At 56.6% G+C, this 15,745-nt stretch overlaps 1 protein-coding gene across 3 annotated transcripts in view; it reads right to left on the reverse strand.

Moving 5' to 3' along the window:
- Positions 1-1,215: 1,215 nt before the first annotated feature.
- Positions 1,216-15,745, reverse strand: part of STEAP3 (STEAP3 metalloreductase) — a gene marked incomplete at its 5' end in the record, with an annotated part of 47,397 nt that continues 32,867 nt past the window's right edge. For all 3 annotated transcript variants that reach the window (XM_084892226.1, XM_084892225.1, XM_084892224.1), the window contains 3 exons: positions 1,216-3,709; positions 9,336-9,500; positions 14,996-15,523. In XM_084892226.1, the coding sequence (XP_084748352.1) occupies positions 3,428-3,709; positions 9,336-9,500; positions 14,996-15,523 (975 nt within the window). In that variant the 3' untranslated portion in view covers positions 1,216-3,427. The remainder of the gene's footprint in view (positions 3,710-9,335; positions 9,501-14,995; positions 15,524-15,745) is intronic.

Raw genomic sequence — 15,745 nt, forward strand, 5'->3', positions numbered from 1 at the left:
GAGGATGATTATCATGGGCTCAGGACGGAAGGCCCTCCTTCTGATTACCATTCCCAAGAAATGGTTTTAGCCATTAGTCTGCTTCCTGCCAGGAGGTCAGTTCTGGCTGCGACAGGGAGTGGCCTGATGCATGATGGGAGGTCTCTGAAGTGACTGTTCTCCTGGTGGACCCAGGCCTATGGATGGGGCCACCGGGGGCATCGGCATACATGGCCTTGCCTCTGCTGCCCGCTTCCTCCCTCCTTTGAGAGAACAGGCTGCAGCCCATGGTGTGTGCAGAGGGGAGGGCTCACAGGCAGCCAGGCACCAGGGTCCTGGGGAAGGCTCGTGGGCAGAGAGGACTGTGTGCACTGGTGTGTAGGCCGCTGGGTACAGCACGGCCGGCAAAGGACTCCATCTAAACCCTGTTACAGAGTCTGCAGATCAGGCCCACCTGTCACCGGGGAGCTTGTTAGAAATGCACAGCCTCCAGCACCATATGATTTCACTCTCGTGCGGAGTCTAATGAACAAAATGAGCCATAAGCCAAGGAGAGACAGACCCGTCGGCGGAGAGCAGGCTGACAGCCGGTGGGGGCTGGATGGTGGGGTGGAAGGATTGAGGAAACAAGGAAAAAAAGAAAAACTCATGGACACAGATCACAGCGTTGGGTGGCGGGGTGGGGGAGCTGGAGGAGGGTATGTGGGGGATAAATGGTGACGGAAGGAGACGTGGCTTGGGGGGTGAGCACACAATAGTGTACAGTGGTGTGTTGTGGAATTGCGCATGTGTAACCTGTATCATTTTGTTCACCAGTGTCACCCCAGTACATCATCCAATTAAAAAAGAAAGAAGTACAGGCCTCCGCCCCTACCAACGAACCAGAACGTGTGTGAGCAAGGCCCCTAAGCGCCTTCCATGCACAGTCCAGTTCTAGGGGCTCCGCTGCCCTGGCCCACATCCCTGGCTGCAGCCTCAGACCGCAGTGCACACACTCACCCTCCGGGCAGCCTTCCCGGCCCCCGGCGGGCCTGATGCTCCTCTCACCCCCTGCACTGTGTCACCCGGGTCCTCAGGTTTCCTCTCTGGCCTGTCGCTGCAGCTCTGCCCGTCTGCCCTCCCTCGGAGGAGAGCGGTAGCCCGGGTCATTCTGTGCTCACCTCCCACGTTGACTGACTCGGTGAAGGAAGGAATGAGTGGGCAGGTGAGTGACAGGACAGAAATAAAAGCCTGAAATTCAAAGGGTAGGTATTTATTTTTCTCTGCTTCAGGTAAAGCTCTACAAGTAAAAATGACTTTCAACGCATCCATTTTAAACATAACCTCTGACTGGCAGTCAGGATTCCCCCAGCTCGCCGCTTCAGGCACTTGTGCACCCAGCGGCAAACAGACCTTCCCGGGCTCCCAGAGGCTCGCTCTCTTGGGGATGCTGTTGCCAGCTGCTTGGTGAGGTAGGGAAGAGCAGCAGACACAAGGTCAAGGCCACGCCCAAGCCCACAGCCACCTGCCTTTTATGAGCTGCTCATCCAGCTGGTGAGTGGGGAGGTCCTCTGTGGTGCCTGTGCCTCCCGCCACCCACCCGGCCATCCTCTCCCTCCTGAGCACCTGCAGGGGATGTGGCGGGAAGGGAGGCCGCGCACTGGGCTTGGCTGTGTCAGCATCTTTGGTACAAGGACCAGTGCCCAGGCCCAGGGAGGCAGCCAATACCCACTGGGGCTGGCGGCTGGTGGCTGCAGCGGCCATGTTCTCCCTGCTGCCTGTCAGCAGGAAGCATGGGCCCTCATGCTGCCCGGCAAGTGCTGAAACCGCGCTTCACCCGCCTACTAGCAGAGACCTCTGAGGGCCACGGAGGCTGCTCCCACTGGGCCCGTTAACTAGGAGGCAAGAGCCACAGGTGGCAGCATCTGCAGGAAGCGGCAGCTTTGCTGGCTCTGTTCTCCTCTCTCCTAGTCACCAGCCTGATGAGATGTCTTGCACTTGGCTTTCCCCCCTTTTCACTAACGGACCCTGATGAGGTCACGAAGCCTCCCCGGAGAGGCAGGGTGCCCTCTCCCTGCAGTGCTGCCTGCCCAGCCTTTGTACCCGGACTCTTCCATCCTGAGATGCCCTCTGGCCCGGAGACCTAAGAAATGTGGGCATGACCCCACTGCCCGATCAGAGCAGAGTGCAGTGCGTCCTGCCGAGGTCTCCGACAGGAGCTCCCACCCTCTGTGTCCCGGGGCTTTGTGTGGAAATGACAGACGCCTTGGCTCTGCCAGGAGCTGAAGAGGGCCAGGGGAGAACTGTGGTCACAGGGGAAGTAAACAGTTTCAGGGTGAATCAGGCAGGGATGGCATATGACTCAAGGGCACATGTCCTGTGGCCCTGGCTGTGGTCCAGCCTCCTATGCTGTGTGGCAGCAAATTTCAAGTTTGCAGCTTTGGTGGAAAAAAACGCCCAAGCTGTTTTGAATGTACCCCTCCTTTAAGAGAACTTGGAATTTTCTGGGTGCTCAGAGGTAGGCTCTGTGCCCCGGGGCAGCAGAGGGCATAGGAAGAGACCCCTGTGTTTCCAAGACCAATTTAATGAAGACATTACATACCCGGGGGGGGGGGGGGGTAGGTCCTGAGAGAGGCTGCCTCGCTGAGCAAGCCTTGGTCACCTCCCTGCGCACGGACATGGTGGGGCCTGCTCCAGGCTCCCAGCAGACACTCAAGCTGATGACCTAAAGGGAGAAGGCACCGTGGTCCAAGGACCGGTCATCACCAGCTTACAGGAGGAAAGACATTCCACTTGTTCTCAAGACGTGGCTATCAGTGCCGCCAGGAGGGAGGTGCCTTCCCCCAACCATAGGAGGACCCACCTGCAGTGCAGGGTGATGCCTGGCTCTGCGGGAAAACCTCCCAGCTCAGGGCAGATATGGGGGAGCCATTCAGCTCAACCTCCCTCCCCTTCCCCTTCCCCTCCTGGCAAAGGAAGGGCCTCAATGGGTTCCCATGGCACAGACACGAGGATCTCCCCCCCCCCCCCCCCAGCCCTGTCTGCCCTGCCACCTTGGAGCCCAGCTCTGCAAACGCCGTGGGAAAGCAGCAAAGGGGGAGAGGGGGTGCGAGGCACAACTGGGCCGACGCCATGGCCTCTCCTGGACTGACAGTGTGTGCGCATCTCTGCAGACGCCAGTAGAGCCGCTGTCCTCCTAACACCTGTCACTGGCTTTTAGATCTGCAGGTTGGTATCTCAGGGACTGGACATTTTAGCTAGTAAGTATAATTGTGAATCCTGTTATACATATGAAATATATATGAACCTACGTGTCACACACACGCGTGTGTCATTCTGAATATTACTGAATACATTTGTGTCCCAGGAGTTCGGGCCTCAAACCACCGACGTGTGCAGTTACACCAACCACACCAGGAAAGCAGCCCCGACAGGCGCCGGGCTGGCTCCCGGAGCCAGCTGCGCATCCTCACAAGTGGCTGGTCTTCTGGCCCAGGGCGTGGTCCACGGGCAGCGTGAACTTGACGGCGCTGTCCTTCTCCCAGCCCCTCCGGATCCTGGCGAGTCTGCGGCTTACGCAGGGCAGGAGGAACAGGGCCTTGGCCAGGATGACGAGGCAGGGCACCAGCAGGGTGAGCGTGAAGGTGGGAGGCAGGTAGAACTTGTAGCGGCTTTCCTCGAAGGCGCGGGTCCAGCCGTAGGTGAGCGTGTGCAGGGTGCTCAGCACCAGGGCCACGAAACCCAGAGAGGACTGCAGGAGAGAGAAGGCTGGAGTGAGGGCCAGGGCTGGCGGGAACAGTGGTCCACCAACGGCACACTGCTTGCCCGGCAGAGGAGAAGGAAGGAGTGTGGCTTTAGCCATCAAGGCTCTGGGTTCAAATCCAACCTTATCACTTGCTCTCCCCATGATCTTATTAGCACTACCTAAACTCTCTGAGCCTCAGTTTCCCCAACAGAAAAACAGGAATAATAACTCTACCCTGAAAGGCATATAAGGACTGACTGATTCATATGGATTCAATAAAGTAACTGTTATTCGTACCTTTGGTGGCTAGCAGAGGACTTTTTAATTTATTTTTGACTTTAAATAATTTTATACTTTTTAATTACAGTTGCCATACATTAGCTTCAGTTGTACACGCCAGTGATTAGACATCATACAACCCACTAAGTGATCACCCAGATCAATCCAGTACCCATCTGACACCATACATACATTAGAATATTATTGACTACACTAGTGGCCTGGTGCAAGAAATTTGTGCATGGGGGTGTCCCTCAGCCCGGCCTGAACCATCTCCAATCTGGGACCCCTGGAAGGATATCCGACTGCTGGTTTACAGGGATCAGGCCTATACCGGCAGTTGGACATCCTTCTTGAAATCTGGGACTGCTGGCTCCTAACTGCTCACCTGCCTCCCTGCCTGATTGCCCCTAACCACTCTGCCTGCTGGTCTGCTCGCCCCTAACTGCCCCCTGCTGCCAGTCTGCTAGCCCCCAAATGCCCTCCTGCCAGCCTGATCACCCCCAGCTGCCCCTGGTGCCAGTGTGCTCACCCCTAACTGCCCCCCCCCCCCCACTGCTCACCCCCAACTGATCCCCCTGCTGGCCTGCTTGCCCCCACCTTCCCTTACCACTGGCTTCCTCACTCCCAACTGCCCCCCTGCTGGCCTGCTCACTCCAAACTCCCCCCCCCCCCCACTGTCCTGATCACTTCCAACTGATCTCCACTGATGGCCTGCTGGCCCTAACTGGCCCCCTGCTGGTCTGCACCACCATGGCTTTGCCCAGAAGAATGTCCGAAGGTCTCCTGGAAGGTCTCCCAGTATAATTAACATTTTATTAGTATAGATTCCCTATGCTATACTTTACATCCCTGTGACCATTCTGTAACTACTAATGTGTACTTCTAAATCCCTTCACCAGCTAGCTGGTGTGGCTCTCTTGCTGCTTTAGCATTTTAATTATAATGTGTCTTGGTGTGGGCCTCTTTGGGTTCATCTTATTTGGGACTCTCTGTGCTTCCTGGACTTGTGTGTCTAATTCTTTCACCAGGTGAGGGAAATATTCATTTATTATTTCTTCAAATAGGTTCTCAATCCTTTAACCTCTTTCTTCTCTTCTGCTACCCCTATGATACAGATGTTGTTAGGCTTTATGTTGTCCCAGAAGTCCCTTAAGGTATCCTTATTTTTAAAATTTCTTTTCTTTTTGCTGTTTTGATTGAATATTTTCTGCTACCTTGTCTTCCAAATTGCTAATTCTATCCTCTGCTTCATTTAATTTGCTGTTAATTCCTTCTAGTGTATTCTTCATTTCAGTTATTATATTCTTCATTTTTGACAGATTTTTTGTTATAGGATCTATGTCCATTTTTATGCATGTTATCTCTTTGTTGAAGTTCTCACTAAGTTCCTTGAACATCCTTATAACCTGTGCTTTGAATTCTGTTTCTGGTAGATTGCTTGCCTCCATTTTGTTTAGTTTTTTTTTTTTTCTTTTTTTTTTTTTCGCCCTGGAGTTGTATCTTCATCTTTTATTTGGGCCATGCTCCTTTGCCTCCTCATTTTGGCTGCCTCTCCATGGCTTTTCTGTGTATTCGGTAGATCTGCTTCAGTATTGGCCTGGTGGCAGTATGTAGTAGTTGTCCTGTGGGGCCCAGGGGCACAGTTTCCTGGTCCTCTGAGCTGGGCTCTCCAGGAGTGTCCCTTGTGTGGGTTATGTGGACCCTCTGGTTGTAGTCAAGCCTTGATTGCTGCTAGCATGTCTATGTGAGTGGCTGACCTTCAGGCTGGCTGGCTGTGAGGATAGGCCATCACCACAGTGTATGAGCTGTTGTGTGGAGCTGAACCCATGACATGGAATTTGCTCCAGCAGGGTCAGGTACCTGCTTAGTCCTCCCTTTGGGTGTGCTACCTGTGGACCAATTGAGTGGTCTCTGTTGTGGTCTGAGGTCAGACACAGGGTGTGTTGGTTCTGGGGCCTCTTCCGAGGGCTCAGCATGAGGCTGACACCCTTCACTTCTCAGGCAGGTGTGGGGTGTGGGGGGACGGGGGGGGGCACTCTGCCATCAGATTCTCAGCTGCCACAGATGGGTGTGGGGCCAGCCCATTTTGTGTCTCTGCCCCTCCTTGATGAGGCTTCTTTATATCCTCAGGCATATGACTTCTGTTCAGCTAGTCTTCAGATGGCTCTCCAGGTTGATTGCTCTGTAATTTAGTTGCAATTCTGATGTGGTCATGAGAGGAGGTGAGTGCAGCAGACACCTACTCTGCCATCCTGGGCCCTCTCCTGCAATCTAATGCTGTTTAACTGGCTTAATTAGGAGCAGTTAGCCCGGCCCAAACCAAATTAAAACAATACCCCCACCACCACCCAGACTAACAAAAATCCAAATTTAATACTTTGAAAATGGCCTCGGGAACAGAAGGATAAATGTAAGCACAAGTCGCCTCTATGGAACAATGCACTGTTTGAAAGCTTCTAGCTAAGTAAGTCTGTAAGGACCCAGGCAGGGTCGGCTGGGCCCACTGAGGGCCATGGCCTCTCCATAGCCAGGTGAGGAGCCTGGTGACTTGCTGGGTCTTGTGTTGCAGGGAAAGGAGTTGGGGTCTGCTTGCTCCTCACTGGCAGTGCTGACTTTACGGAAGATGGCAGCTTGCCTCAGCCGTCAGGCAGCCACGGGCCTGTGACTTTTACACGTCTTCAGCTCATGCACTCTCCTGTCCTCAACTCAAATACTACCAGTGACCACAGGACGTGGACACAGACATGTGAGGACACAGAGGCCCTGAGAGGCTAAAACACTGTCTCCTGGCACAGGGTCAGTGAGTGGTGGTCATAGGACTGAAACTCAGGAGTGTGCCCCCTCCCTCAGAGGGACTGCATCATGCACACCCACGAGGCACCCAGGAGCCAGCAAAAAACAACTTCCAAAGCGATCCAAGCCACCCCAGGCATCTGAGCTCATAGGTCAGGGATGAGTCTGCGTATTTCTCGAAGAGAGCTTGGTGACTTCAAACTTCTTTAATGGTGGCTCACGGTAAGAATCACACATCACTGCCCAGTACACATCTAGGCATGACACATGTATCTATAACTACCGAGTCAACACGACATAAAAAAATGCAACAGGCAAAGCACTCTGATGCTTTCTTCCCCATTCTATTATATTTCATGCTTTTAAAAAGCTGGCTGTGAGCCACTAAATTGATTTCATGACCACCAGTAAGTATCAATCACAGTTCGCAAACAGTGACCTGGTCCTTCTCCTGCCCAGGTCGGAGCTCCTTGACCTCACTCCACCTCCTACTGATGGGGATAATGGAAATGCGGCCACATGCTGTAAGATTAATAGCAAAATGCTTTTTCTCTTTCACGCACAGCCCCTCACAGTGGCTAGAGCATCCTTGTAGCGCACTGGCTCCATTTCACAAGAGGCTTGGGGGGATGCGCTCTGTCCCCGTGACAGCCAGGGCCCGGCTCCAGGGCACTCACAGCTCCCCTTCTCGTCAGCACCCCCGGGGGAGACAGGGCATTGCTTTCTGGACAGAATGCGGGCAATTGATCTCCACAAGTAAAGCCCTGCCTCTCTCCCCATCTCTGCCAGCCAATCCCGCTGCTCCTGCGGGGACAGAGGGACTTGCATATTTGTCTTTTCGACTCTTCAGTATGTAAAGCAGAGCGTGGCTGCTGAGGCCCCGGTCCCTTTGGCTAACAAACCCTAATCCTCCGGCTTTCCTGGGCAGTCGGGGGCCGGCTTGTAATCTGCGGCTGCTTAAGGGAGCACCTTTCTGGAGAGAGGAGCAACTGCAGTCTGTTTTAATTGTGGATAAACCATGCACCCAGGATACTCGGGCAGGAACAGGAAAATCCCAGCTTTGGGTGAGCGACACATGCGGATTAGTGGCCCATAAATGAAATTCTTGTTCCCCTCTGATGCCGGCACGTGTCAGCCCTGAGCATTCCCCTGGGGGCCTGCTGAGATGAGCAGAGCCAGTGAGATTCAGAAATTGGCACACTGAAAAGGAAGCCGCCACCGCTCTGGTGGATTCTGAGCTGGGTAAGCGGTCCCAGCCAGAGGCAATTACAGGGTTCCACAGAGCCCTGCGCTGTCGGCGTCCCTCTGTGAATCCTGGACTGTGTCCTCACTCAAAGAGAAGATTGCGACAGGCTTTTGTTGTCAGTGGGGGTGGATATGAGAGCTGCCCTCTGCCTGCCACAATACGGGGGCGGAATGCAGTCCCAGTCAGCTCCTTCCGTGGGAGGGGAGAGTTAACGTACCAACCCCGGGGAGCTGGCCAGGCCTTCTGCATGGGGAGCAATGGCAGATGCCAGCATGGGAAAAACAGTCCGTCTCGGTTGTCCTTATCATGGAAACGTGGCTAGGCCTGCCTGGTTCCATGTCACATCCCAGGCCTCGCCTATGGCTGGCATGCAGTAAGCGCTAATAAACAGTTACTGAATAAAAAAATGCATAAAGAACCTTTTGCCATAAGCAGTGTGTTTTGTGGAGTGTAGACAGTGCTCAAATAGTCTGGTTATTGCCCTGGCCGGTTTTGCTCAGTGGAAGGAGCATCGGCCTGCAGATGAAAGCATCCTGGGTTCGATTCCTGGTCAGGGCACATGCCTGAGTTATGGGCTCAATCCCCAGCAAGGGGAGTGCAGGAGGCAGCTGATCAATGATTCTCTCTCATCATTGATGTTTCTATCTCTCTCTCCCTCTCCCTTCCTCTCTGAAATCAATAAAAATACGTTAAAAAGAAGTCTGGTTATCCAGGTTTGAGTTGTAGACATTAGGATCTCCAGTGTGCCGAAGTGCACTGTGTCTCTCGGGGGCAGCAAAGCTTTCCTCAGGTTCATGTGGCCACCGGCCTCCGTTTCTCTGGGTTCCTCACAGGAATGGGTCCTTGGGAGATGCTGTGCTTCGTCCGCTATGAACTGGCGGTCCCAATGCTCCTCTCCCCCTGCCCTGCCCCGACTGGGGCCGCAGGGCCCGAGGGCTGGGGAGAGGAGGTGCAGCGAGGCTCACTCCCCGGCTCAGCGACTCCCGCCAGGGACGTCCAGTGACCGCGCACCATGAGGTTTGGTTTGGGAAGCTCAAATTGTAAAACTGATCCTATTTAACCCAGGGCTCCCTGGGCTTTTTCTACTCTGCTCACACACTTGTATCTGCTTCCCCAGAGGCCAGGAGAATGAGCTGGTCCCAGGCAGCCTTTACCAGGCACATGGAAGGGCCCAGAAGCCGGACACCTGACTGAGCAGTCCTGCTGCGCAGATTATCACAAGCGAGGCCATTCGCAAAGGGGGAGGTGCTGGCACACGCGGGGCTAGGGGAGGCGGGCCCAGGCTCGCTGCCATAGGCAGCCCTGCTTTACCTGAACGAAGCTGAACTCCCTCCAGTTGAGCGAGTTTGCAATGGACGGCAGGGAGGTGACAGCCAGCAGGGACAACGTGCCGAGGGCCAGCACTCCCAGGGAGAGGTAGATCTCCATCCGCCAGACATTCTCTTCAACCCAGAGGTGACTCTTGTTGGTCAGGACCTGATGGGGATGGAAGGAGAACGTGAACACCGGGCCCTGGGATGCGGCCAGTGGCCCCTTCAGATGCCGGACACAGAGTAACGGCCACCCACACGCAACACGTGCCGGGTTCTGCTCTTAGAGCTCGCAGGTACCAGACAGTCTAAGTCTCACAGCCACCACGAGGCCGAGGTCTAAACGAGGCAAAGAGACAGAGTTCCTTCCCCAGGGTCACACCAGCTAGGAGACGGCGAGCTGGGACGGGGACCCAGGCAGACTGGCTCCGAAGACCTGGGCTCCCTCCCTGTGGCTCTCACTGATCTGCCTGGGCCAGCCAGCCCGCCGGTCACAGGAGCCGGTGAGAGTCAGAGAAGTCAGCAGACAAGCAGACCCTGCGAACACGACCGTCTCACCAAGTCCCCCAAAGGAGGGAGAAGCTCACCTAGCTCGGAATCTCATCAGCCGGATGGACCCGTTTCTGCCACCTCTCTGACCCTTTGCCTTCCTGGTCCCCCAACATGCCCTGTTACTGCCTCGCACTCAGGGCACACAGAGACACATAGACCCTAGTGCCCCAGCTCCCACCTTCCCACCCAGATCCCCATTTTTTCTGGAGCCATGCGGCTTTGGCTTTCCACTGCCAGGCCACAGGGACTGACACACACTCATCAAGCACTTATAAAGCACCTACTGTGCGTCACACCCTGGGCTTCAGAGAGCAAGGACACCTGTCCTCAGAGCTCTGGATCCCCCTCTCCTCCTCCCCCAGAGCTCCAAATCAGGGGTCCACGTGGGCCTGGAGGTGTCTACCCACCTCCCCACCCAGAGCGTCTTTAGCTGAGCCTCCTCCAGCCCGGCTGACACGCAGGCACACAGCGTACACGCGAGGAGCTTTTATCAAGGTCACTCCATTAGAAGTGCCCTTTCCCACCGCAAGCAGGTGGCGGGGTTCCTGGAAGTCGAGGTGTTCTCTGAGAAACACCGTGACAGGCTGGTGCTTTGTCCGCAGCACAAGGAAGCCTGCCCATTAGGAACGGTGATAATGTGTCAGCAGCCAGGCCTCTGCTTCGCACAACACCATGACTCACACAGGCTTTTGAGAAAGTGTTTCAGCAGGAAAATCAACCCAAGCCCAGCAACCAGATATAACATTGAAAAGTAATCTAATGGGCTGAGCAGAATGCTTGAGTAGCTTATGAGAGAAAGCATAAAAATAAAAAGAAAAAGAAAAGAAAATGCCACCCATTGGGTAATTCTGCAATTTGAGAAAATGATGGCGCCTGTTCTCATTGAAGGGCAGGCCAGCCCACGTTGGGGTGTGTGAGCCTCACAAGAACCAGGGGCCTGTGGACCCAGCTTCTCGTCCCAACAAGTCATGTGAGTCTGGGCCTCCTCCGTCCACCTGGGAGCGCTGGTGTGGTCACGGCTAAAACCCTGGGACTGCTGCTAGCAGACTAGCTGGCAAGGTGGCTGACATTACCAAGAAGGCAGATGGCGAAGAGGTCCCACTCACACCCTTGTGCACTAACAACCGCAAAGCCGTCCAGATGCAGGCTGTGCGCAGAGTTTGCTTCCTTAGCCACCGCCTTTGCACGGCGGTGAGGTCAGGCAGCTTCTTCTCCCGTCGGAGTTTGGATGATCACACACACCCCACAGTTGCCTGCACAATGTCTTGTTTTTCCTCTAATACTTCCACTCTGCAGGGGTGCTGGGGAGGGCGGAGGGGGGTCACGAGGGAGCAGTGGGTGGTGCAGACCCTGTGTGAGGATCTGGATCCAGCTCCCTTTCATAGCCTGTGAATCCCGCCCAACTTACTGAACCCCAGTGCTGGACTCGGGGCTCCCAGTGACCAGCACCACACACGCTGGAGCACAGCTGACAGCTCCCCACTCCCCTACTAGTTCCCTCCAGAGCTAATCAAGGAGGCCACCTGGAGACTGATGAGAGCTGTTCCTCAGCAGATGATACAATGGTGGCGGCACTCACGAGGATTTCCCTCCCCTGTAGGGTGCAGGGCCAGGAGGACCAGCGGCTGCAGCACCAGCCCCTCTCTGTGTCCCAAGGGTGGCTGACGGAAGGGACGAGAGTGGTGCCGGCCCACAGGAGGGGGAGGCTGGATGTGGAAGGGGCAGCCTGCGGTGGTGGGGGCCGGCCTCACAGTCCCAGGGCCTGGGTTCCATGCCCACTCTGCTGCGCAGTCTTGGGGCCCTGGCTAACGGCAGCTCTGTCTCCTTCTCACTGCGCTATCGCCAGGACTAAGAGGAGGCTGTTTGTGACATAGTCACAGTGACTGGCACGCAGCAGGTGACTGATGCTATTTTTCCAATGAGAAGCGGGCAGGTGGGCTAGCTCTGTTCCAAGTCCCACACGGACTCCTCTGAAGAGACGCCTAGTGTCGGCTTTGTGTGGCCACGTTAACAACCAGCCACTCCGTGAACATAAGCCGGGAATCTGTGTCACATACATGGGCCTCCAGGGGTGAAGGCCCAGTTATGGAGGAAGACAGATGTGCAATGAGTGAGCACAGTGTTGCATGAGAAAGATCACAGAAGTGTGCACAGCGTGCCTGAGATGGGGGTGAGCATGGAGGAGGGGGAGAAGGGCTGGGAGCGGAACAGCAGGAGGGTTTGGAAGGATGAAGAGGAGCTTGTCAGGCTGTCAGGGTGTCTCCACGTGGGGAGCCCAGGCCAAGAGGAGGGAGCTTCGCCCAGTCACAGGACAGCCTGGGACCTAGTGGGACGGGTCACGGGAGCAGTGGGGAGACGTGGCTGGGAGAGAGGAGGCTGCCTGCTGAACAGTCTGGCACTACCCGAGGGCGGAGGGGCGTCGCTGAGCGCTTTTCAGCAGTGACAGGGTCAAATGTGAGTTTTAGACAGTTCTCTCTGACAGCCAAGATTGGACGGGGGCGAGGGGGAGAAGAAAGCTGTGTTGGTTAAACACTTCCTTTGATCTCAATCTTGAAATCCATTTTTAGGGAACCACACAGCACCTTAGGAAACACGGTGCAAATATTAGTTATTGTTCGTAGTAATACAGTCAATAAACATGGCCAGAGGTTTTCCCTGCAGCCGGGATGCAGCTCTGCCTCCAAGTCTGCGGGCTCAGGGGCTTGGCGGAAACCTTGCGTCTCCAGAGCCCTGGCTGATGCCCAGCAGGGCAGCGGGATGGTGAATGTGCACCCAGCTGGAGGCCCTGAGGGGAGGCCCTGGGGGAGGCCCAAGGGCAGGATGGGAGAGCCACACTCCAGGCACCGTGTGACTGCTGACCACAGGATAGCCTAGATGTCCAGTCTCGGCGCCTGAGAACAAGGCTGACTTGCAGACTCAGCATCTGCTAGGGCACCTCCAGGCCAGGCGGCTCACCACTCTCTGCTCCGCTCTGTTAACCCTGCCTTCCTCTACCCCCTCCTGACATCACCCCTGCTCTGCCCTCCAGACACTGCGGACCAAGGTTAGGCCCCTTTGTGTGACCGGCCTTCGCTACTCCCACTCAGAGAGGGATCCAGTCCTCTGGGAGCGATGGTTGCCTGGCAACCTCCACCAGGGCCTCCAGCCCTAAGGGCTTGGGAACTCAGGGAAACTGCATGGCATGCACCCCCCTGTGCCCTACCATTTGCATGTTGGCAGCACTGGGAGAACATCCTGTCAAGGAGAGCCTTGGCAGAGCGGAGAACTTAGGGAAAGGCCTCGGGAGGCAGTGTGGGGGTGGGGCAGGGGATTGCCTTGGGCTCTGGGGGAGGAACCTTGCCTTCTTCCCCACCCACTGCCTGACGTGCCTGCCACTCAGATCTGCCACCTCCTGGGCAGCAAACACGATGCCAGTCCCAGAGGAGCGGCACAGAGCCGCCCTTTTTAGAAGAAAATGTCATCAAAGAATCAAAAACATTAGCACTAGGGGAGACCTGATCGACATCCACACGAGGGCCCCAGGACAAAAGAGGGGCTCTGGCCTTCAGTTTTCCCCTTCCGCTCATTTCCAGCTTCTCTGCCTCAAGTGTGGTGTCCGCTTCTCCTACAAAAGGCCAAGCCCAACATGGGTGACGCCAGGAGTCCGAGGGTAGGAAGGAGGAGGGCGTTGGAGAAGTGCCAGCAGGGAGGCTGAGAATGAGTCTGTGGTTCACAGGCCGTGACCCAGCCTCGCCTCTCGGTCCTGCTCTGGGATGTGGCCCAGCCAGGGAGGGGATGGCTGCGGGGTGTGTGTGTGTGTGTGTGTGTGTGTGTGCACCTGGGGAGAGTGCGGCCCCACCACCATCCCTGCACTCCCCCAGGCCGGAACAGAAACTGCAGGGACCATCGAGGCTGGAAAGAGGGACGGAGGAACAGTGTCCCATTGGCACCTGGGCCAAAGCCTGTGAACCCATGCACCAGTCCAGAGGCAGGAGGTGGGACTAGGGAGGCTGGGGAACCGACAGAAAGACTGTGCCACTTGCAGACCTGAGCTTGCGCCCCGTGAGCTTGTCGGCCAGGAGGCAGCATCAGCGGCCTGTTCTGTGGGTCCAGGTGCAGCTGATGCTGCCTGTGGTGCTCCTCGCCTCGGCCATAAAGGCCCCCATTGCTCAGGAATCCTGCTGGCAAGAATGCAGCCTTTGGGGTTCTTAAGTGAATGAATACTACCCCCATGACAAAAATTACCTTCTCCTGCAGCCATCCTCTCCTCAGCTGATGGCAACACCATTCCTCCCAGTGCTCAGGCCAAAGCTCGGAGTCCCCTGGACCGCCCCCTGTCCATCACAAGTCTGTGTACCTGCCTCAATGCCGTCCTGCCCCTCCACTGCCCGCTCCTCTAAGCCTTCCCTGCCTCTCACCTCGGCTCCCACACAGCCCCTACCTGCCCTCTCAGCCCCTGCCTCCAACCACCTGTTGTGGATTCTGCACCGGCAGCCGGAGTGAGCCAGCGGAAACATCAGCGGGATCCTCAGTCCTCCACTCAGGGCCTCCGCTGGCTCCCTATGTCAGTGAGTCTAAGGCCGAGGCCCGCCCCCAGCCTCACAGGCTTCCCAGGTTTGGCTCCAACCCATCAGGCCTCACCCACCACCCCCTCCCTTGGGTCCAGCCACAAGGGCCCCACGGCTGCTCTTCACATGTGCCAGGCAGCCCCCTGCCCCCCACGACCACCCTTTACAGCTGTGCCCCACCGCTGTCCCCTGCTTGATTTTTCTCCTTAGCTCCCAGACCTTCTAAAAGCACTCTGTAACTTACTGCTGTATGTGCCCAAGTGCCCATGAGCCCAGGGACTTTCATAGTTTGTTCACGGATACTCAAATCTTGGCCAGCAGGATGTGGATTCTGCCGGATCAGGGCAGAATCGAGAGGCACACCGATTGGGCACGGACTGTGTCCCGGGCTTTACAAACCCTGCGGTCCCTCCGCCCTCCCACAGGCCTATAGCAGGTGCCATTGTCCTCATTTGTCAGGGGAGCCTTTGCAGGCTGTCTCCTCAGCCCGGAGTGCCCTGCTGCTCACCGGGACTGGCGGGGCACACCCCGGGCACGGCTGGCCCTGGTGACAGGGACTTACCTGCTTGAGGGCGAGGTTGACGAGGTCGTAGCGGTAGGAGATGCGCACGGGCAGACACACGCTGTAGAGGGCGTGCAGGGCGGCGCAGAAGAAGCTGAGCAGCCCGATCTGCTTGCGGTGCTGCAGCCAGTGGTCCAGCCAGTCGGGGAAGCGGCTGTACTTGGTGCCGCGCCACAGCTGCAGGGCGGCCGCCAGGACACCGGGCAGGTAGACCAGCGACAGCAGCACGTAGGCCACGCAGGGCAGCGACGTGTTGACCACGGACAGGGGCAGCTTGTAGAACTTGCTCTTGCCCTCCTGCACGTAGGGCTGCAGCACGTCCCGGGTGAGGTTGTAGGCGTAGAAGAAGACGAAGAGCCCCAGCGCCAGGAGGACCGGCACCTTCCAGCTGGGGAAGAGGTGCAGCGGCCGGGCCTCCACCTCCCGGGCTGCGGCCAGGGACCCCACGTCCACGGGCGTGAAGCCCATGGCGTGCGCCAGCTCAGAGACGACGCGCTTGGCTTCTGGCTGGTCGCTGCAGATGGGCACCTGCGGGAGGGAGGCGAAGGGGAGTCAGACTGGGTAGGGCACTGCCACTGGGGTGGGCAGAGCCTCAGAGTTTTAGGGACAAACTCCCCGCTGAGCAGCTGAACACCCGAGGCCCAGCAGTGCCAGTTAACAGTGTGGCTGGGCACAGAGGTGGCTCTGACACCCAGGCCTGGGGTCTTCCCTCACCTGTGTAGCCTCCCAGACTCTGGCCCAGCAGTGCCC

This window comes from Pipistrellus hanaki (genome assembly GCF_964339955.1).
Source record: "Pipistrellus hanaki genome assembly, chromosome: 8".
In the NCBI taxonomy this organism is placed as follows: domain Eukaryota; kingdom Metazoa; phylum Chordata; class Mammalia; order Chiroptera; family Vespertilionidae; genus Pipistrellus; species Pipistrellus hanaki.